Consider the following 23,737-nt stretch of genomic DNA (forward strand, 5'->3'; position numbering starts at 1 on the left):
AAAGCACACTAGCCCAACATTAAGAGGAAGTGATAGGGGCTTGTACAGGCAAATAATCAAATATGAATTCATATATTATGTACACAGAGCTGCATAGGTGGAGCAAGGAACATTAAAAATCCAGTTGGTGCTCCTCATTCTCTGAAAATCAAAATCAAGATGGAAATTCAATCTGATACAGTCAGCTAAGGGGATGAAGGTCTGGAAAGCTACAAAACTGAAAATCCATGAAAGAGTGTAAACATAGTAAAAAAAAAAAGAAAGAAAAAAGTCTGTATTCTTTCTTTGGAAATGTATTGCTTGTTCTCTCAACCATCATGTAATGGATTTTGAAAACCACCATCATCCACTATAATACACTTAATCAGATGAAAAAAAAAAAACGCTGGAGAGGCTTTTATCTATCATCAATTCAAAGCTACAATCATTTCCCCCTATTTTCTGATTGCCACCTCTTACCTCTACAAGCCAGTTGTGTTCATCACCCATGACAAATTTACTTCAAAGGAAGCCTCCATCATGACCCATTTTCCCTTCTACCAACAGCTGAGCTTTCGCCCAATAAGGCACAAAGCGGGAATTTTCCCATGAGCCCCAAATCAGCATCAAAAGCTGCTAAAGCAAACCACAGACTACCAATGCGAGGTGGAATTGGAGGCAATCATTTGATGTAATGTTAGCATCAGAAATGTGAAGATAATGTGAAGGGAGATTATGTATGGTTTCTCAGAAGTACCACTTTGGTTCATTACTGACTCATAGATCAACAAACACAAGCTGCGTTCACGTTGCACAATATAGGTAAGAAAGATCTGATGAGCGCACGTACAATGAAGAAGCACTCCATAGGACAGGAGGAGAAAAAGCAGCAGACATGCCTTTCATACCCACTGAATTACTTTCTTTCTCAAACACAGACGTAACGAATGACTCATCCTGTTTTTCTCAAGGTCCATTCAGAGAGGGCCAAAGAGGGTGAAGAGACCTAAATGAAAATCTTGCACTGAACACTGTTTGGGTGCTTCAAGTCAAATCTGTGCTGCATCGAAACACAGCTGTGACACACGAGATCAAGACATAAATATTACAACACTATCTATGACAAGCTGAGGTACATATTTGTTAGTATGACGCAGAAATCTCTGAGATATATCTTAAAAATGTTTGCATGAGTAGATACCAGCAGAAGCAAGGCATTGTCTTAAACTGCTTTGGTACCAAATATCTGCTGTACAATGTAGTAAAAGCATAATACCATAAATTGTCTGGCATTCAAATAATGGCTCAAAGTCTCAAAGAATTGCTGGGTATTTGGCCGGCAACAAATAGAGGCTGATTCCTAAGAGAAGCTAATAAACTGTAATGACTGACATTGTGAATTCAGCATAATGTACACTTTCACAGCAATAATTCCACTGTCTACTCATTATATACTCACTGATATGAGTTTTTTTAACTGATTGAAATACTATTCTCAGTCACTAATTATTTGTGATCGCTGCTACTATGCTGTACTTTGACTTCCTGCAGATGTTTCACATTAAAAGCCTGCTAGAAGTGGGAGGGTTTATAAAACCTGAGTTGCTGGAAAGCTCTTACTGTGTATAAAATACTTGTACAGGAAGTGTTGAGTTCCACTGACAGTAGCTCAACAGCAATAGAAAAAAAACATCAAAGTAGAAGTTATCTGAATTAATTACTGCATGAAAAGAATATCCTTAAAAAGAAAAAGAGTGAGAGAATGCTGAGAATGATATTACTGTAGCTGTGCTGATAGATTAGCAGTGATTTACCTGAATTCACCGAGATAACAAGGTAAACATGGAGGAAATGTTGAGCAAACAGCATCAACAAAGTATTAAAATGGGGGAAGATCAGAAAACTGGGAGGCTTTTTACTAGAATAATGTATAAAAACAGGGGAAATTGGGAATAGAGAAAGTTTCAAATGAAGACCCTGTTCTTTCTGCGGTTGCGGTAAATAAAAGATTCAGAGAATGTACCAGAAAGGAGGGAAGAAACTGACATATAGCGCTCAAAGTAAAGTCTCAGTTAAGTAGAACGAGACTTCTGGGGAATTGGCTTTGATTGACTAATCTAGAAATCTGAGGCAATGTCATTGTGACGAGCGGGCATATGCCACAAGTAAAACACCACACGCTCCAGAAAATAAACAGCGAAGGGAATGAAACACATTTTCTTACCTATTGCCATCTCAATGATGCTCATTTGGCTCTCTGAAGGGAAAAGGATTTTTGGCGGCTTGTCTGTCAGTGGGGCTGCGAAAAGACAAACAGAAAGAAAGAGCACATTAAATTCCACATCTCTCTCCCTCGTGGACAGTGGGAGTATGATTTATTCATTAAAGACCACAATAAAGGCTGCATTAAAATGGAACAAATGCATGGAAATATAATATTTAAAGAGTAGACAGAGAAAAAAGGGATGAGTTACTATGACTCACAATCAGTTCAAACCTTTAAACATCAGTGCACATACTTTCAAAGCAGCAGCTGCTTTGACGCTATTCGTTCCTTGTACAAATGAGTGTGTATGGGAGTAGAGTACAAACTGCTGTATATACAGTAGCTCTGCAACTAGTCAACCGTTACTGAATCTACAGTACAGTATATCCTGAGGTAAAAATCATTCACAGCTGCAGTGGGCATGGGAAGGTTAAGAGCTGCTGCGGGAGATTCAGTATTTCCAGATGTGTACAGCTAATACGACTCATTCATTTCTTGAAACGTATAATCTTGAAAGTGCTTAGAGTACCTGTTAAGATAAGAAAGTGTAAGTCCTTCTGGACAAGACATGTGATATACATTGTCAAAATGTCAGCCATGAGAGAGCTGCTGCTTTAAAACTGCATTACAGTGACTTTAGAACAGCCTTCGTCCCAACTCCCTGCGAAATACACCAACACCAATTAGACAGCTGCTGAGTAACAAAAGACGTGCACTTAGAGGCTCCTCATTATAATGATTCCCTAATTGGTTCTAGTCTTCAAAGTGGCATCACAGAGGTTTTCTATCTCTGCACTCTTGGAAATACTCGGAGGGATGAGGCTTGTTTCAGAACAAATGACTTGTGGTTTGACTGGATCGGTGATCGTCGAGCTGAACCTGGAGGAATTAGGCGAGTTTTAGCGAGGAGACAGAATGAAAGATTTTCCAAGTTACACTGAGCCGAATCCTCTGTACGTCTCTCCTCTGGTGATATAACTCAGCACAGCAGAGAGTGTTAGCATACAGCTGCATGCTGATATCCACTGTTTTGCTAAAAAAAAAAAAAAAAAAACCTCTGGCTAGTTATCACCTCAGCAACTGCAGATTAACAGAGGAGACTTGAGTTTCTCTGAATTTCTCTCTTCGCCAGCCTTTCAGCTCTATCTTCATTCCGTCATTTTTCGTGCGCATTCAAATCTCTATCTGGCCTCCATAGCAGTGCAACACATAGAGAGTTTTATGATGCAATTGCAAAATCCTTGAAACTCATTTTGTTCCAGGGGAGATTCTGTCTTGATGGTGCAAGTTAAGTAAATTCCAAAATTTTGCATCATTTCGTGTGTACTTGAAGATTCCCTCATCAATATATCAGCAGTTGGCTGGTTTAACAAGTCCAAGTCAAAACTAAATGTGTGAAATGTAAGATGTAATTTGCTACTGCCTTCCAAAACAACCCATCTGATGTTCTTCTGTTACCGTCTATTGGTTCAGGTTTGATTAAGATTAATCCACCTAGTTAGAGTTTGGGAAAGATCACAGTCATGATTAAAAGAAACCAGCCTACTGCTGGTAGGTGTCAAAGTCTACATGCTTTCTAGACGCAGACGTCTTAACACCAATCTCCACTTGCAATGAAGAAACAAAAACAACCTGATTGGCTTGATTTATTTTGAGACGGTCTATGTAATCAACGGAAGATGGCGAGAGTTGCAGCTTTACAGAAAAACAAACCATTTTTTAAAACTGTCATCTCAGAGAAACACTGCAATAAATGTTAGAGGTCTGCAGACATGTCTGATGAGCAAATGAAATCAAAATGTCAAATGCTACCGGTGAGATTATTAAAAAAAAAACAAACAAAAACCCACAGGGACCATACATATTACACAGATTTAGTTTCCCTCTGTTGGTACCACTCAGTTGTACTAATGAAAACTCCCCTCCATTGTTCTGATGTCCAATCAACTGACAGACAAAACCATGACATGATCTCAAATAAAGGATCGTGCAATTTGTTGAAGAGTGGGCTGAAAACAGGGAAAAAACAGGCTATGTGAGCTCATTAGTTACATATTCTAAAAAGAACCACAGCGAATTATGCCTTTCACTGTGCCTGGCGTGTTTCAATGCTGTGTAAAGAAATCTCATTACCTTAATTACCTTTTTCTTGATGAAATATGCTTAGATTATTTTGTTTCATTATGACATGAAAAGAAAAATGTGTTTTTTCCTCTCTGATGGTTTGTCTTATACAAGACAATAGTGAAACTGAAGAGAGAAAATGGTGCATGGGAAGGCTGAGGCTGCATGTATTTATAGTAACATGAAAACAGAACCCAGCTATGGATACAAACATCAAACCTGGAGCCACAGCTCATCGCTTATACTGACTAAGTAAGATGGAAAGTTGCATATTATATAGTTACATTAACAATAAAACAAGAAGAAAACAGATCAGTTGAGTGTTTTAAGCCCTTTGATACTGAAATATATGAGTCAGACTAAGACCCACTTCAGCTTTTTTATGCTAAATGGACATTTCAATTACGTCTTCTTTTCAGCTGTTTGAGATTTCATTGGCCAAGAGATATGCATTATAGAGAGGCACCCCTAGCAACTGCCTGGAGGAGCACCTGGAGGTAGGAAAGCATAATAGTGATTGAAATTATACAATCAATTGGCGGGATGTTACAAACAGGGAAATGGAAAATGCGGCACAGGTTGGAAATTATCTGAAAGCTTTGTAGCTGCTGCTGGCAACTATACTACCCAGTAATGTAGTCATGTGCTATTAATACAACACAGCTGCACATAGCACATTTATGTTTATCAAATCTACTGATTTTCCCTACTTAATATCTAAGTGAACAGAAAAACAGGTTTAAGGCCAGTAGAGTATATGTGATAAAATATTCCACAAGGAAAGTCCACACACTGGCCTTATCCTATAGCTGCTGTTGTAATGTGACCAAGGTCCTGTACCAAGGTCATGTGATGACACCTGAGCAAGATCTATTTATTAAAGGAGGCTGTGGGATATGGTTGGAAGGTCCAGTAAGGGCTAGTACTTCAGAATTAGCATTTTTCAAACTTGATCTCAGCATTAAAGGATAGGTTCAGGTTTTTAAAGTCAGCATTTTGTCCCACAGTATTTATAGTTAGAGTTAGATAATCTAATTACAAAGGCGTGACCTCAGGGCTGATATGAAGAGGAGAAAAGATTGCAATGATTATGAGAAGCTGTTCCAAAGCACATTTGGGCATATGAGTAGTGTTATTGTTGTCATGCCATATAGGAACATGCATTCTTTTGTAGCAACGCAAGATTGACTTAATGATATTGTATATTTTCTCATATGATACCAGTAGAATATCATGCACACCTATCGTCTGTCTTACTCAGAAGCTCTCAAAATATTCACGACACAGGATCTCCACAACCATAATCAGTGGTGTGGATCTGCTGCTTTACCGCCTTTCAGCTGAGGGTTTAGTCTCATGTGTCCTTTGCCTGTGACAGTTCCCAATTCCAGAATTACATCTGAGCAAACAGGACGACTCTATTGCATCTCAATTTAAGTCACATGACACATGGTTTGCTGCCGTAACCTCACTGTGCAATTCAAGCCAAGAAGACAGGTATCGGGAATATACAGAGACTCTCACTCGTTGAAATATGAATTCTCATTTTGATTTGCAGGTTGCGCTGACCCAGTTGAAGGTGAAATCCCAAACCTGGAAGGTAATCAAAGTTCTGGTGTATTTTTTAATAAGCTCAGAGAACATGAGGCTGAATTTTTGGCAAGTGTGGTGTCATTTTAAAGCTAAAGGTAACAAAGTAGGAGAAGGCTGTTTAATTCTAGCGGAAATGCTGCCCTTCATCCAAATCAAGGGCGCGCTGCTGATATGCTGTTCGTCAGTGGGATCCCACCACGCTGGAAGGCATGCAAACACACACATTCACACACAGACACACAAATTTTAGATGCATTAGTGAAGCTGGCTGGTCCTCAACTACAAAACCATAATTCTGTGGTGGGTTATTATGAGTGGGAGTGGGCAGGCTTTTTCGCCGAGGGGCTAGAAACACATCCAGCCTGACCCGCTTCCCTACACACAAACAGTATAAGCACATTACACACACTCACGCACACACACCCTTGCGCACATAAACATTGAAAAGCATGATGTCGGTATCAGCTACGAGGAAAATCTTTAAAGTGTCCCTCACAGGCCCTGTGATCCTGCTCTCGCTGTGATCACATGATGATGGATGGGGGGATGGAGTAATGAAATAAAAAAAAAAAAAGACCTCGTTCTCTCCCATTAACTCTACCATCGCCTTCTCTCCCTCCACCCCTATCTGTCTGTCGCTTGCTGTACGTCTTTGTCGCTCCGTCCGTCTGTTTCTGTCGCTCTCAGGGGTGAGAGAGAGGGAAGATGAAAAGGGAGGGAGGGATGGAGGGAGAGGGTTGTGGTCCTCTGTTCACACCTCATTAAAGACCACTTCAGCAGACATAGATTAAGAGAAGTAGTGTGTGTGTGTATGTGTGTGTGTAATGGCATGTGTTTGCGAGCGTGAGATCGTTAAAGGGAAGATGCAGTGTGAGTTCCACGGGAGAAAATAAATGAAAGCAGTTTTAGAGCAACTTGAGAGGCAAACCTTGTTAGTCATACACATGCAAAAGAAAAAAAAAACATCCTGATCTTATTTTGGCACAGAGTCCAACCATCTTGCAAATAACAAATTCAACCCCTGTAATGTCTCTGGTTCAGTTTCTTCAGATCGGTAATGACTGTAATTGGACTGATATGAAAATTATTTAAATATAAATCCCAACAAGTGACTTGAAAAGATAACATGTTAATAAACTACTAGTGTCTACGTGCGTAAAAAAACATTTTCAACATAGGGAACTTTGCTCATGAGAAACAGCTCCACTGACCCACAGTGAAACGAGGGTTGTTTGTGCCCCGGGGGCTTTGACGAAACCGGACTGAGATCTTTTGTTTAACTTTCGACCTCCCGTTTTTCTAGGTTAGCACTATGTCCAACTTTCACACACTGATTGAGAATGTGAACATGTAATATTCTGTATGCTAATGTGATGATTTCTTAAACCAGAACATTGTCTTGACAAGACTCAACCATGCTAGCTGCTCTGTGAGGCCGTATCTAGGCATAACACGGTGCTATGAGCTAAATGCTAAGGAACTGTTCAGAAAAATATATATATGAATGAGTTCAAATGATTTAATTCTTGTCAACTCATCATTGCATCTAAAAAAAGAATACAGCACGACCTTGAAATGTGTCATTTTTCATAAATAGAATTTGACGTTTCAGATAATGTCATCAGGGACTTAAATGTTGAATAGGTTGGTGAGAATGTCCTCAAACTGGACTGAGGCTGAAGGGAGCTCCTCGGCACTGGGAAGGAGAAGGAATTTGTCAGCAGCTGTCAGGGACTGTTAAAGTTTTGAAAAAGAAACAGGCCTCCTCAGGGCACAGAGGATAAATGGATCAGGATTCCAGGTAACCAGCACTATCAGGGAACAATACTTGAGTTAACTGCTGGAATTAAATACCAGTAGTTATTGCACAATACTACATGCAGTATTTACTGTTCTGTTTTTGGACGTATACTGGATTTTTGAGAGGCTGTCATCAAGTTCTTACAGGGTTTTATTGTGCACTTTTCTTTTTCATGGCTAAATAAACAGGTCAATAGACTGGAAAAATGCCATTGTAAATTCTTAATGTGACCTCGGCTGAAGGAAAAGTGCTTTCATTACCACACAATAGAACGTGTACAATTTCCCCTCAGCACGAGCAGAAGAGACAGAGACTTCACGAGCAGCACCGAGTGCACAAAATATGCAAACCAGCTAGATGTACAGAATGGTTCAGTGTTTGTGAGAACAATGATGCTGCTGTTGCCTGCAATGGTGCTGTGTGGGAGTTATATTTTATAGTTCTGGCAAAATAACTGTTATTTTAGCGGGAGGACCTCGCAGCTGTTGTCCTGAAACATCTGCCCAAGGAGAGCGGGTGAAATGGAGCACAGTTGGGATGACTGCAGTCTCTGATGATCTCTCTGATGGAGCTGATAGGAGTTAAACCACAACAAGAGGAAAACGGGGAGCTACAAAGGACATATTAAAGTGCTGGAATTAGATTTCTCTAGGAGCTTTGTTATTTACCAATTTCAGGTTTCTACTGAGAAAATCATTTACACCTTTCCCCTCTCTAATTGCTGTGGTAGCAGCATTACATTACAGGTGGGACTGTAGCCAGTGACCAGCCTTATTGATCTTCAGCTCTTATGCAGCTACAGCAGACATTTCTTCCACATTTCTAAACATTCAACAAAATGAAAAGATCATTTTGATTGTTAACTTGTCAGTCATTAGATTAAAATATCTGATCAGGAATTCATCAAATCTCTTACTTGTTAAAAGCAAAATAACTTCAACTGGTGCATATGCACTATCTTGTAGGGCAGCCACATACTGTATGTATAGTGGTGAACTCTGGTGGTGAAAAAGTTGCTGGATTTGTTGTCGCCTGCCACTCCACTTCATCCTCAAACATTTCAGCCCACCTCCTGCCAGCATGTTCCGTTGGCTTTAGATCTGTATTCTGTGCAGGTTGTTGGAATGAACTGAGTCCACTGTCATGTTTCCTGGAGCCGCCCTGAGATGATGAGTGCTTTGTGACATGGCAGGTTATAACTGCTGGAAGTGTCCGCCTGCCGTGGCGACAAACATGGACTGCAACATTACGGGTAATGCTGTGACTTTCAGTGCTGCTCAGTTGGCTTTCAGAGGCCTAATGTGCCTATTCAACACTGTAACAATCCCACCACAGGCCTATAAACAACACTGGAATCATCCATGGAGTCATGCTTTTTATGGCAGCCTACAGTCTACATATGGTGCAACAATGCCATGATTTCTTCACCTCAGTTGTGGTGACCGTGTGCCCACTGTGGCCTCATTCTCTCGTTCTTAGCTAGCACCTATTTCTACCTATTGAAAGCTGAGACGCACCACTGTTGCTCTGCGCTTTCATTAGCGCTCTGTAATACTTTGATGTCTGGCAAATCGCCTCTGACCTCACTCATTGATTTCACCTATAGAACTGCTGCTAACTGCTCCTGTACACTGCGGTGACTGAAAACACCACGTCTGAGATGCTGCATCCTCCCCATCTGCTGCCAACAATCACACCACACAGATCAAATTCTGCCTTGCCGAAATGCTACTGAACCTCCGCGTTCCTTGTTGAGTTGCAGCCACTTGTTATGATGGATATTTTTGAGGTGTAAAAGATAAATCTTTTATCTGAAAGAGGATGCTGCTTGTTAAAAATGAGCCAGATGCACAGGGAGACTTCCCCAGCTGAAATGGTGATCTTTGAAAGCATTGCAAAATATACTATTGGAAAAAAAACCTCAACAAATGACAATGCAACTCTCTCCAAGGATACTTGTTGAAAAATACCAATATAGGAACCCTGCAGGAACAGAACATAATAAGGGTATATTTCCTTATTGAAAAAGGTGTTGTTTTAGAAGATCCATCAAAACAATTGAATATGAGAGGGCTCACAGGATGGGACAATACATTCAGGGGAAATCACATAAATCATATAACTGCCAGCCTTGGGAATAGCTGTAACGACTTCACTCTCTGGTGAACGGCTTTGAAAAAGAAAGGCACTCTACATAATTACTCTCAGTGGTCATATGTGGCGCGATGAGATTTTTTTTTGCTGTAATGAGATGTCTTTTCAAATCTGATGTCTACTCTCTGAACCTAGAGCCACTGTAAACATTTGCGCCGCCGAACAAAAAGCTGTCAACACGTGGATCGTGTGCGGCTAAACATGCGCGGGCTGCGAAATAGTTGCTTGTTAATTAGAGAGGCCTGTACTCATTACTCACCTTTTCCCGCAGCGGGGGCCACCCTGCCTAGGAAATGTGTTATTCGCTCGGCAATGAGAAGGGTGGGAGGATGGGGAAGGAGAGAGGGAGGGATGGAGGGAGGGAGGGTGATATGTTTCAAGCTGCCTGGCCTAAAATATCCCAGAGGGGAGGAGTTGAGGGTGAGTCAGAGAGGAAGGAGATGGCGGGTGGAAAAGAAGTGGAGTTGCAAGAAAGCTCGGGGTGGTTTATGAAAAGGGTTCTCGCGGCAGAGAGAGTGGGAGAGAGTGAGCTGAGAAGAGACGACGGGAAACTTGCTGCTGTGTGCTGTGTGTACGTTTGTGTGTGTGTGTGTTGGGGCCAGTGTGGGTCACTGCTTGGGCGTGAAGATATTTAGTGATGGAGGCTGAAGGAGGAGGGCAGGTGGGGTTAACGTGTACACGCATCTTGCTGACAGCTTCCTTGCTGATTGCCATCCTGGGGCTTGTATCTCAAGCAATCATTACAATGCAGGGTGAGTAAAGGTTTAGATATTAAACAGTTATTCAGACATGGTCTTCAGTTGACTTTGTCGAGCTGTCTCGAACAGATGTTTTCACATTTAAAACAGGTTGCAGATTGACTGATTGACTGATTACGAATCACTATGGAAACAGTGTCCATAGAGCTAGCAATGCAAGGAATAACAAGAGAATGTATGGAGTCAGACAAGTGCCTAAAAGGTTCATTCAGCATTTCATGTGACATTATCTAACTGGACTATTTCCCCTGACTCTATAATGACTCTTATAATTTTTTCTAAACGAAAATGATCTGTGCTCATATTTTACTTGCACAGTCATAAAGTGTTTCTACATCATTTTTTTTTTTACATGGATAAAAATGACATTTTGTTTCTTAAGATTTATCTTTTAATAATTATGTTTGTAAACACATCTGTGGCTCATTTCATCTTATTACAAAAGTGATTTCTTTTGATTAAATTATATTGAATGTTCTCTCACAAGCACAAAAGTAATACCAAAAAAAAAAAAAAAAAAAAATTCAAACACTTCTTTGATCCCACAGGTGTGAAAGTTCTTTTTTTTTGCATGTGGTAGCACAACCGTTGCATAGCAACAGATGCATGTGCTTCCTCCATACATGCTTCTGTTAAGTGGCACTAGTCTTGGGGGGAAAAAAAAGCTAGTTGGTCAAAATCATATACGATCACATGACACCTGGCTGAGTGCTGTCCTTTACAGCGTCAGACATCAGTTGTCCTATCACCACAGTGGCACTACTTTCCCTTCTCTATGATTTAACCGTTTAACCCTTATAGCTCATCTTTAGAGTGTCTCAGGTGTGAAAATAGACTCAGGAGATGGCTGTTCTCTGTGCTAACATGAAGAGTTCTGCCTTTGCACTGCCTACTAAACACATTAACATTCTGGAAAGCTTTTTCTTCCACTGCAGGTGAATTGTACTCCTGCAGCATGAAAATAACAGAAAACCACCTGAATTCAAAAAACAGACATGGAAATGATGTAACAAAAAAAACATGAAGGGGTTGGAGCACAGAATAGTCAGCTTGACAGTTTATAGGGCAAATTTATTCAAGGCAAAGTCAGAAATAATGGAGTTAAACAACGAGCAGAAAGCAGATCTTTCAAACTTCCACTGAGCATGAATATGCTTGAGAACCTAAAATACATGCTGGCAACTTCTATGAAGCAGAGTTGAGGAAAAATGTGCTATTGATTCATAAACCTTCTTCCATATACTGCGTTCTCAGCAACCATCGCTTGCTGTTTGTCTTAGCTTTAAATCTAACTACTCGACAGGCAATACCTATGTACTTCCCTGTAATTAAAAAGTGAATTAATCTTGAGCACTGGCTGTCATAAATTCCGCCATTTTTCCCCCAGCCTGCTTTCACCTTCCCCCCAATAAATATATTCAGAGCAATCAATAGGGGTATTACTATGTATATATCGCTGTGGGAATAAGCCTGGCAGGTTGCCTCTGGCAGTGCTACACTTCCTGCTTTGCCCATGTTATCCTCCAAAATGGCCGTCTCTAGTTCTATATGAGGATTTGGCTGCTGTTGAGGGGATGGTGGGAGGAACATGTGTGGGAGTGTTTGAGCAGCGGGCTGTTTAGCTGGAATTTGCTTTGAAAATGTTTGAGAAAAAGTTGAAGAAACAAACAAACAAACCCAAAAAAAAAAAGGTATGGACCTTGAGCGCCTGCCTGCCTTTGTCTGGGCAGGAACACACCAGAGAAGGGGAGAAGAAGAGAGAGAAGAAACACCGCTAATGTGACAAGTTCTGCTTACTTGAACATTTGAAATAAAGTGAAAGAAAGTTGCAATTAGGCAGATGTGTAAACCAAGGCTGTGTGCTGTAATTAATCATGATTGCGTTAATTACACTTTGTTTTTGCCATAATGAGGACTAAAAAGAGACAAACAGCAGAAGAAAATATAGAAAATGAAGGATCTTATGCCAAATGACAGCAGCCTCACAGTAGCTATATTGAGATTTCATTGCTGTGGATATTAAAAATGCCAATTCTCTCCCTGCGGCAAATAAGTTCTCTCTCATTGCAGCTACCCCAGCACAGTGAATTATTTCTCTGCTCTGTCTGTAAAAACTTCTTTTAAGTCCATTATTTCCCTATTTTCCATAACCAAAGCCATGTCTGATACAATCTTTTAATTAAGATTTTACAAGTTGCTTCCTCCAGCTCAAAAATGATTTCTTTTAGTGTTGCAGCACACTTCCCAAGGACAAATTCTAATATCTTTGTTTAGCTTGGCAGATCACTCATCTTGCAGATCTCATCTGCAGTGAGAACTACTTCTTTGTTTACTCTGTGCTGCAGGAAGTTCACATTACACAGACAATATACTGAGGATCCCTATAACCCTCTAATAGAGATTGTTTAAAGGCAAGTTGTTAGTGTAATCGCACAGTCAAACTTTGATTACAGATACAGGCTTGGCTGAGTTTGATTTTTAAACTACCAGAGTGTGTTACAACCAATTTGAAACACAATAAACTATATTCCCAATATCTAAATGCTTAACTGGTCAACAACTTTAACCTCAATTCTTGTTTTCATTCCCAGCCCAATCAAAGTGATGATGGATGATGATGGTTAATTGTGCAATTAGAAATCACAACAGAATATTTATCAGCCACAGAATGTATTTTGCGACTTTATAACAGCAAAACTTGGACAAAATACTTCCACTATTTGACACTTTGATGCTGTTGCCACTGATTCACCCTGTGCCATTGTCTAAATACCATATGTCATGTCAGACATTTTTTATACTTTAAATTATTTTGAATTCATCACATCTTATTTTTTTTATCTATATACTCTTATAAAACAATGTTCTTACTGTTGTGTTTATTGGTATTACATGCCAAGAATTTTATTGCTCAATTGGATCCACTGTTACTGCAGATTCTTTCAGCTTTTAATGTTCAAGCAGAAACCAAAAACCAAGAAATCATGATCAAATCAAATAAAAAACAACTAATAATTTGAGTAAATACCAGTATAGATGAAATCGTATTCTTTTAAATACTGATACAATGTATATTAGTTTTACTTTTATTGCTCTGTAACAATAAACCACTTCTACTTCTACGTTTACTAAATTTCTAGAATAAGGCTATATACAAAAGACATTCTCTAATCATTTAAATGAAACTTGATTTCTTTTTCTTTTATATGATATATATTTATATAATCAATACACAGAGTCCTTGTTGCACCATTAAAGTAAACATAAAGCATAAAGCATGTGACACATGTTAAAGTAGTTATGGAGAAAAGACTACATGCTATAGTGATACTAAAGTTTCAATTGACAAGGTGATTCATCCAAGGTAATTATGTTAATGGTTACCATAAAGCCTGGCTTATAGTGTCTGTTGCTATGACAATTTGTGTGGTAATTCTGTTATTTACATGCTATACAGAACATTGTGTGTATCTGTATGGTACATTTACCTCACACAGTGCACATAAAAAGGAAGGGTGATAAGTAACACCTCGTAAAAATGACGTAACTCATTACACAAGCCACCAATACCAATTTGAGTGCCACATATCAGTACAAACTGTTATGAGCTTTTTCAGAAAAAAAATATGTGAGCTATGCTAGCTATGTGAGCTACTTGCAACCAAAAAAGGTGCATTGTAAGCTTCACATTTAGCATTTGGAAATTACTCTCATTCAAGACCAGTGCACTAAAATGCATAACCTGATATCAAGACTGTGAACCCTGGACCTCTGAACAATAGAAAAAGTAATTTAGTGTGATGAGTTCCCTTTCACCTTATCTCTCACAAACTGGACAGCCACAGGATGCCCTGAATCCACCAAATTTGCTGCCAGCTATGAAAAATGGTGGACGTGGAACGTCTGGGCCAAACTGCTACCACAGCAGCTGAATGCTGAGGCCAGTATGGGAGGTGCAGTTCCATTAATGGTCACCAGAAACAGAGACAATATGTAAATTACTGGATAATCCCCCAACTGCTCCTTTGAAATACAGAGTCAAAGGATAATTCTGGTTAATTATACGTTTGGTCTTATTTTCTTTTGGCTCATCATTTGTATTGGTTATGATAACATTGTACTTCTCAGAAAAAAAGTGACTGTGAGCAGGGAGCAGGATGACAACACTACATTCAAGTTCAATCAGGCAGAAAAAACCCAGCGGTTTCCACAAGTCAGTGTCTCAGTTAATAATTTGATTTCTTCTCAGTGGCAAATTACAAAACACTTTGTTTCATTAAGGAGAAATTCGGACTTGGGAGGTACTGTCACCCCCTGGAATCTGACTGTCCAACCCTGGTGACCCTGCACCAGATTCATAATATGATACGTAATTGGCTTGTCATCATTAATGAAAGAAGAACATGCTGCCCAAAGAGAAAGGACCAAAACTGAAGGTTGGTCTTGGCCCTCAGCGAAACCAATCATTTTTGAACATTTACATGATACTGTACAATTTAGAAAACAAAATACTGGAGGCTTTGCTGCTCCAACACTCCTCTAAGCACAATTAAGACTTTGATTGCAGCAATCCAACCCTTGTGTGTTAGTGACCACTGTATAAAATCAATACTATGCTTCAGGGCATGCTTAACTGTGATCGTGATGCAACAGCTACAAGGTGAACATAAATATTATTGCTTTAATAGTCTCAATCTCTGTAATATAATAAACAACCTCTGTTTCTCTACCATCCACTCTTAGCAAATACAACCAAACTGGCCTTGAACAAACATGTTTCTCTCCCAGCATTCCAGTCAAACAAACTGGGCTGATCAAATGTTGGCATTTGACTTTAACCTCCGCGAGGTTTGATTGGTGGAGCCTGAAATGATTTTAGCCAATGTTTTTTGGCACACAGCTCAGCGCTCAAACATCCTTTGGAATGTGCATTGAGTATAACACAAACCCCCTGCATTATTCATCAAAGCTGCCTCTAGAAAAAAAAAAAAGATTAAACCAGTGGGCTTAAGCACTTCCATAAACAAGGATATGATCGTCTTTAATAATAAAAAGCTCTCAAATGGATGTTACATAAGCAAAAAAGAAATCCTTGGCCGGGCAAACAGTGAGGAGGCTTGCATCTCAGAGGTGGAATGACATCATCTAGTGAAAAACAACCAAAAGCCTGCTGGTCCCTCAGAAGCTATTGTACGTGACTGTTACAGTGTAACCATGGTTCAATTTTCAAGTAAGAAGCTAATGACTGTGTGGCTGAATTTAAGCAAATGCTTCACACTGACCCTCCTACTCAAATAATCTAACATCCTTGTGAAATATGACTAATAGAGATGACTGATTCATCGCGATCTATGTGGTGATAGTTGAGCAGATAGCATCTCTCTCACACTCTCCTCCACTGCTCTCTCAGTGTCGTTCCCCCTCTCTGGTTCAACCCGTCTTATCACAAACACACACATCTGACCTTCCATACGGCCCTCTGGCAGAGGACCAACACATGAACCTGGGACGTCATTGACATTCTCCTGCATCGTCATTGCGAGTTCGAAATGACACTGTTGACCCGGCAGGCGCGTGATTGTGATCAAGTGACATCACGGGCGAGGCTGTGACCCTGATAACAGCTAGTTTACCTCTTCCACAGTCAGTCACTGCAAATGTACAATCTGTGCAGGGACCTTTACGAGTCCACTTGGTTACCAGTGAGCAAGATCTGAGTCAGACTGGGTGCAAATAACATTCAGTCTTATTGAGTCTGGGAAACGTCCTGTTCTATTGTATCCATCTGTGTCAATATGTCTAATACATGAGTGGATCCAAGCAGACACGCCATCAGCTCATCATTATAGGGGAAAAAATGTGAGAAGAAACATTACTTATCATGCATCATTCTGCCACCAGTGTTGGTGTTCTGTCTCTATCTGAGTGTCTGGGTTGACCACATTTTGAACTGGGTCTAATTATCCTTGGATCTATTTCAGACCAGGTTTGACCGTCCTTGGGTCTGTTCTCACCATGTTTGGGTTGGTGTACCATGGGTTTAGTTTTGGATCAGGGACATCTACTATTGCAGTATCATCACTGGCAGCCAGAGTGAGTGCTAATGGCATTCTCAAACACTAAAAAGGTGGTGTTTGCCAAACAGAACAATGCAAAAACACAGAGTTGAAGGAACAATCCACCCTTGGATATTCTTGTAGGATACTGGCTCTGCAAACATACCTGCAAAAGTCTATGTGGGTCTATGAAGGGAAGGGTGTTGTGGGTGACTGTAGAAGCAGACATAGAACAGAATAGCCATGCACATTTGCTTACAAGAAGCCTAGAGAAGCAGGTTCCAGCCCTTTAGTTATTTCCTCTGATCCATCCTGGTCTGTTGAGGATGCTGAGGATAGTCACTGAAAAGATTGGTACCTCTGCCTCTGCTATGGTGTGGCTGTTGATCATCAGTGCAAAGTGCTAGTTCTAGAAAGAAGCCTTTCCTCCTTGATTCAAACTGACACAGAGCCCTGACATTTAAAGATGATACTTTAGATCACCAGAGGGGAAAAAAAGATATTAAGCTCCAGTCAGCTGCACTGGAAAGATCTGGGTACGACATTGTGTCATCTGCATTTCCACGCAATACAAAACCCATTTATCTGACAATCCAAGCTATTGCTCTTCTCCTGCTAAGATAGATACCCATTACACTTGTTCTCTTCTGTTTAATTAGAGCAGGGTGTAAGAATCAAATGTGACTTCAATAATGCGAGCAAGCACTCATGCAATACGTGCATTACAACTGCAGCCTTTACTCCAGATCTATCAAACGTCCACCACCAGCAGCCTGCAGCCCACTTGTGCCACTTAGCCTCCTGCCAGTGACTGCTTGGTTTTGGTTAAACCCCTGCTGCAAGCTGCTAAGTGCTCCCTTGTGTGAGTCAGTAACCTCCCACGCCCAATACACAGCTTCAGCCCCTCCAAAGCACACAGATGAAAAAACGTGAAAACAAAACAGTTGGCATCGAGGCTTCCCGACAATCTATTTATTATTAACTGTGGTCCCCCATTCATTGAACTCCCCAACCAAAGTGACCGTCTGAACTGGCCAGCCCCCTATTAAAAAACATGTCTATTTGACTTGAACTCTATTCCAACCTCCTCCTCCTCAGCTTGATGCCAATGGCCTGTTTAATTCCTGATTGGTGCCATTTCTGCACAGTGGCCCCCTATTGCTGAGCTATGGAGCCCTCCTCCGCCATGCCTCCCATCCCCCTTCCTTCTCCCTTCCCCCACTGCCTCCCCTCCTCTTCCTTCCTCTCAACCCCTTTGCCAGTGGCCCTGCAAATCTCCGGAGGCAGGCAGTGCCAAACGTTCCAGCTGTTTAAACAGGTCAGTGGTTGGTGGCAGGTGCCAGCAGGGGTGGCTTTGCCATCCTGGTGCCCTACATCACTGGTTTGCGCTAACACCCCCCACCCCCGAATCCATTGTCCCATAGGGAGCTGCGGGGCCCACACTGTACTAGGGCTCAGAGACGAGACAGTGGATTTACATACATTTTATTGCCTCAAACCCTTTCTTTGTTTCTGACTTTTGTACTGATGAAAAGAAAGAGGGCTTTAATGCTTGATGAAAAGATCAGAGCAGTGTCACAAAAGCATGAAAATACATTAATTTAAGCTGGCAGTGTAAAACCACTGAGTGTGCAAAACGATAGAACAGCCTGCTCTTTCCACGAACAAGGATCATCCAAACCTTCATCGATTTCACCTTTCAAATTCACTACAGTCATCCAGGGGGAGATGTGCTATACATAGACGAGGGGAAGAGGGAGAGGCATTTATGCAAGATTCAAGCCTCTGGAAAACTGAGAGTGTAACTCATTACAAAGAAGCCATTTCTGGTATTTTTTTGTTCACAAAGCCACATTGTTATTCTACCAAGACGTGCAGTCACAACAGTGGAAGAGTGGGGAATTTCTGCACCTAGCGTTTACTCTATGTTGTGTTCCATTTAGCTTTTAAGATTTTAAAAATTCCTTATGGATGAAAAGACAATTTACAGACGTCACTAAAATATGACATGAATGTTTCAACTCCTAAAGGTCAAGGCAAAGGTTAGGTTTTGGGCTTCGATTACAAAGTCAGAGTGCAAGAGTATTTTATAAGAGGAGAGGATGTACTGTATGCATATGCAATGAGTGGTTTTGATCATGTGAACAGTATCAGAGTGAAGTGTAAAGTCAGTTTGATCAGAGTGGTTCCACAGGCAGGTAGACTGCAGGTCTGCTGTGGGGATGTAATGCAGGTAGACGGCTGATGAATGTTAACGAAAGCAGGATCTTTAAATGTATATAAGGTCGGTTCATTGAGATGCACATTGGTAGAGTCTTCTACAGTCACTCATTAAAACTTGATACCTTCAGGGGTTTCAATTGTTCTTTTTTATCTATTCACTTATTTATTTTACAAACAGTTGCATTGAAGCAGATTTCAAAAGGGAAATGCTTCACAGTAGATAGAAGTTAGGTAAAAACACATTTTTCACTAATGTAACAGCAGCATGGTAAGCATATAAATAGATTTCTTTTCCTCTATTTCCCTGACCATATATGGCCTCTAAGGAAAAAGCAAGGACTGCACAGAAAACACACTGCCCGGTAGAATTACGCAGCAACCCCTGCAGGCCAATTAGTACCGAGCGGTACTGCATTCATGTTAGAAGAACAAAAGAAAATCCATGTTTTACTCATAATAATAAGATCTTTCCTTGTTATTGTGACATCTTCTTCCTGTTTTAAAAAGGAAAAATTTAAATCTTTCTTGTTGTATCAAGACAGAACCTCTCATACAGAACATCTCAAGAGATCTTGTCATCTTTTTGTGTGATAATATTTATCTTATAATAACGAGAGCACTGTTTTGATCGCAAAGAAGAATGATGGAATATATTTCCTGATGCATAAGCTACAGAAAGCTATGGCTGGATAAATGTATTGTTGATTATAGTGCCTTTGGGCAAATTTTGTTGATACTTTGATTTTTTCTTTTCTTTTCTTTTAGCCACTTGGGGCTAACAGAACAAGCTAAACACAACATATAGCCATCGGATAAAGTTCCTCTAGCGAACAGGTTTCCTCTTTACACATCCAAAAGAAGCAGAGCAACACTGGCAAAATCTGGAGCATTGTTTGTGTCCAGCTGAGTCCTTTAATCACTCTTCTTTTAGTTTTGTTTTGCTCTCCAAAGTCATTCAATCCATTGTTAATATAAAAAACCATAATTGGAGCTTTAACTATAAATATGTCAGATTTGAAAGAACTAAAATCACTAGAGCTTCTTGGCATGATGATGGCTCACATGAGACAAGGCATAAGAGTTTGTCAGTTGCCATCATGTCCACTGTGGGTCACTGTAATTGTGCAAATGTGGATGCATCATGTGTCTCCAACATGAAAGCACACAACATGCAAACACATGAAGGCAGACGAATCCAAGCACTTTCTAAAGTCACAGAGGGGGGCACTTGTGACTAATGATAGGTCTGGCCCTGTATGTATTGTAAGAGATAGTTCATTGAAATTACAATCTAATTTAGACATGCTCCAGATCTGTCATAGGGAGAGCTGAGATGTATTAAATCTAGCTCTGTAAGCCCCATGTGAGCTGAATATGAATTAAGCATATTTGAAGTAGACAAGTGACTTCTCATTGAGTATATGGGGGTGGCTTCTCCATCTCTCTCTCTCTCTCTCTCTCACACACACACACACACACACACACACTCTTCTCCTCTCTCATGCTCTCTTTCATATCTCTGCATGTGGCAAACACATTTCGCCCACAGACGCAGCTGACCAGCCACCTCTTTCCCCCTCGTGGACCTGAGCTGCTCGCCCACAGACATTCCGCATCAAAGTTAATTTCTGGACTTGTTCAGATGATCAAGCAGTATGTGAGTGAGGTCTTGGCTCTGCTGGCCCGTGTGATGAGGCTTACCACTGCACACAGTGGACAGTGACACCGGCATGGGCAATCAGCACAGTAAGGGTGTATGTGTGTGTGTGTTCGCGATTTTGCTCCAAACCTGACCCAACGCCTTCATCACTGTTAAAACTTGACGGGCCTTGCCACTTTTGGGGGGGGGGGGTCAGTTTTCACAACCTTGATCGATACGCCACCCGTGGATTCATTCTAACCCACATGTGTGGTAATGATTGCTTGTGGTGGGCGGTGACGGCTGTTTCAGCACAGGCGCTGGATTTTAATTGGCTCCTTTAGCCTGTCAAAAAGTGCAGAGACCTTTTGATTTGGCCAGACTGTCACACAGTGAGCCTTAATTGGCCTGCGGACAAAACATGATGGGAACACATTACTTGATGTGCTCATGCATGAGCCATCGTAATTTATCACAGAGACATTGCAATCTGAAATGCCATTAAACTCAAAATGCCATTAAACTTTAAAATAAATTAGGAACTGATTGTATTATGAAGCTCTTAAGTACTCATCACTAAGTCCTGCATGTCTATTGCTTATAATATAAATCATTTTGTTTATTACACAGGAACTAAACAGAGTGGAAAGAGGAAAAAAACAGTGGAAAAACAGACAAGGAAACAGGATGGCAGACAGAGTAAACAGCTTCTGCAGAAGTTTGCCCATGGCAAAGAACAGCCGAGTCTCCTCCAATAATACAAATGCACACGTCAGCAAGCCACAGATGACCTCCGCTAGGAGTTATCTGAATGTAACTTGTTGACAGGAAATGACCTCACCTGTGGAACACACATCACCGAAGAAACAGCAGCAGGCTAAAGCCTCCGTCTTTATTATTTTTGTTTTTGTCCGAGTCTGGGTGCGGGAAGGAAACAGAAACCGGAGGCACAAAGAGAAGCTAGAAAGTTCCCCCTGTCGCAGCTCTTATGGTGCAGCCATTACCTGTGTGAGGCCAATAAACAACAGGTTTCATCTCAGCTGAAAATTTCCTTCCACCCTGTGTGACAGGTTACTACTGGGATAAATGGGCATATACAGTATATGGCTCGTATGTACTATGCTGTACAGTCATGGAACTGACACCTAAATGTACACTGAAAAGCATGAATCATTCTTTAGTTTCAACTTCTTCGGCTCACTTCAAGCACCACAACCACTTCTGAGATGGTAACTCTGGAGCTGGCAAGAAAATGGCTCTAAACTGTCGCCCCCATCATCTATCCACCCCCCATAATTTTCCTCTCAATCTCTCATTGTAATCTCTCAACAATCTCTCAACATCTTCATTTCTTTTTTTTCCTAAGACGTGTTGTGCTATCTCATAAATAAATAAAAAGCCTTGCAATGCTGCAAATCCGCCCCGAGTCACCGTTCTGCCCCCACCCCCCTCCTTTTAAACTTCAGCATAAGCCCGCTTTAGTGCCATTAAAATAACTTGTCATGACAGTGTAGCCTGGGAGCAGTGCAATCAATTTCCATTACATCAAGGCCCAACTGGGCATCGCCACTGAACTAAGCGCTGGTAAGCAATCTCCCTGACCGAGGGTGGTTTTGTGTGGTGGTGTGTCTGTGTGTGTGTGCATGCGGCAATAAGGGTGTGTGTCAGTGTGTGAAAGAGCGAGGATTTTGGGGGGGGGGGGTGTAATAGGGACCAAGACTTCAAGCTTCCATTTTCCTGTTTCCAGTTCCCTGCCTCACCAATAGAGGGAGCAAAAAATAATAATGTTCTGTTTTTTAAATCCTCCATTCACAGAGATGACTTGGCCTTCTGGAAACATTTTGGTCACGTTCCAAACAAAGAAACAAGCCTAATTTTCCATCATAACATCATGTGAAATTATCACCAGCTGAACAATTCAGGCTCGTCTCGGTGCAGTGAATCTCTCCCTGAAGTGATTTAGAATGCACCTTTTGTAAAAGACCAATCTGCAACTAATTAAAATCAGAGTAATTTATGCCACAAAATTGATTTTTGCTCACTATAAATTATGCAAGAGTCCCATCCGCTGTCCCTTCCCACCTTCTTATCTCTCAGGCGGAATCAGTGGATTGACATGTGGCTGAAGTGTCCTTGATGGGGCATTTCTGCAAACTGTCAAAGATAGGGGAGGCGGGAAAAGGAGGGAGAGGATGCCTTCAAGGCTACAGACGCGTGTGCTCGCGCCTTGAGGGGGGGGCATAAATCTAAAGTCACTAAAAAATCAAGACTTTAATGCACTTAAACACAGCATTAAAGTCAAGGAAACTACTTTTTAAACACAGGTAGATAGGTTTCAAGTTTCTGGTTTTCTGAAAGCAATGGGGAATGTTGGATTTCCATATCTCTTAGTGCAGTGTGGAATCACATTAACACTAGTTTAACACTGATTTTCACATCTCCAAAGCTAAGGCACTAAGTGAGCGCTAATTAGTAGAGCGAAGGCATTAATTATGTAACACGTCATCTTAATTAGCAATCCCAGATGTATGGTGTGTCAGCGGAGCATTTGTAAGCACAGTTTGCTAATTGATGGATATTTGACAAGATGTATGACAGCAGCCCGCTCCAAAGGTGACAGGCGGTTTGGAGATCCGAAATCAGCTGGAATAACAGTGAACGTCTTCGCAGGTGAGTCGTTTTAAGAAGGAGAAAGTTGAGAAATTGAGAGAAATTCTCTACTTTTCAGTTGTCAAAGAAGGCAGTATCCATCAGAAGCATCAGTACACCTGTCAAATCATGAGGAATATATCACATAGCTGCCCACTGTTAGTAATTAAGGCCTGTAAGCTCTTGATCCCACTTTCATGCAGAGGGATTATTGTCAGGGATTCTGTCTCCCTCCTTAAAAAGAGCCCAATCAATGTGCTGCAACAGCAACACAGGCACCAGACCACCTGACCTTTTTGCATTTTTGCACCATCTGTTCAAACCGGCATCACATCTGTTGCTTGGTTTCACCTGCTCCACCAAGACCTCGTCTCTGAGGCAAAGAGGTTTTTTGGTAAATATTCGCCCCAAAACAGCTCTGGGTTCAGATTTTTGCATACGAGCTGATTTAATCACACATTCACAAAGGCTAGTGCAAATGATAAGTTATGAGGA

General features: G+C 40.9%; 1 protein-coding gene across 3 annotated transcripts in view; it reads right to left on the reverse strand.

Moving 5' to 3' along the window:
* The window catches only part of LOC108872990 (interleukin-1 receptor accessory protein-like 1), a 266,950-nt gene that overhangs the window by 87,915 nt on the left and 155,298 nt on the right, over positions 1–23,737 (reverse strand). For all 3 annotated transcript variants that reach the window (XM_018660973.2, XM_051066061.1, XM_018660974.2), the window contains one exon: positions 2,204–2,278. In XM_018660973.2, coding sequence (XP_018516489.1) covers positions 2,204–2,278 — 75 coding nt within the window. The remainder of the gene's footprint in view (positions 1–2,203; positions 2,279–23,737) is intronic.

Source organism: Lates calcarifer, linkage group LG7_2, assembly GCF_001640805.2.
Source record: "Lates calcarifer isolate ASB-BC8 linkage group LG7_2, TLL_Latcal_v3, whole genome shotgun sequence".
Taxonomy (NCBI): Eukaryota; Metazoa; Chordata; class Actinopteri; family Centropomidae; genus Lates; species Lates calcarifer.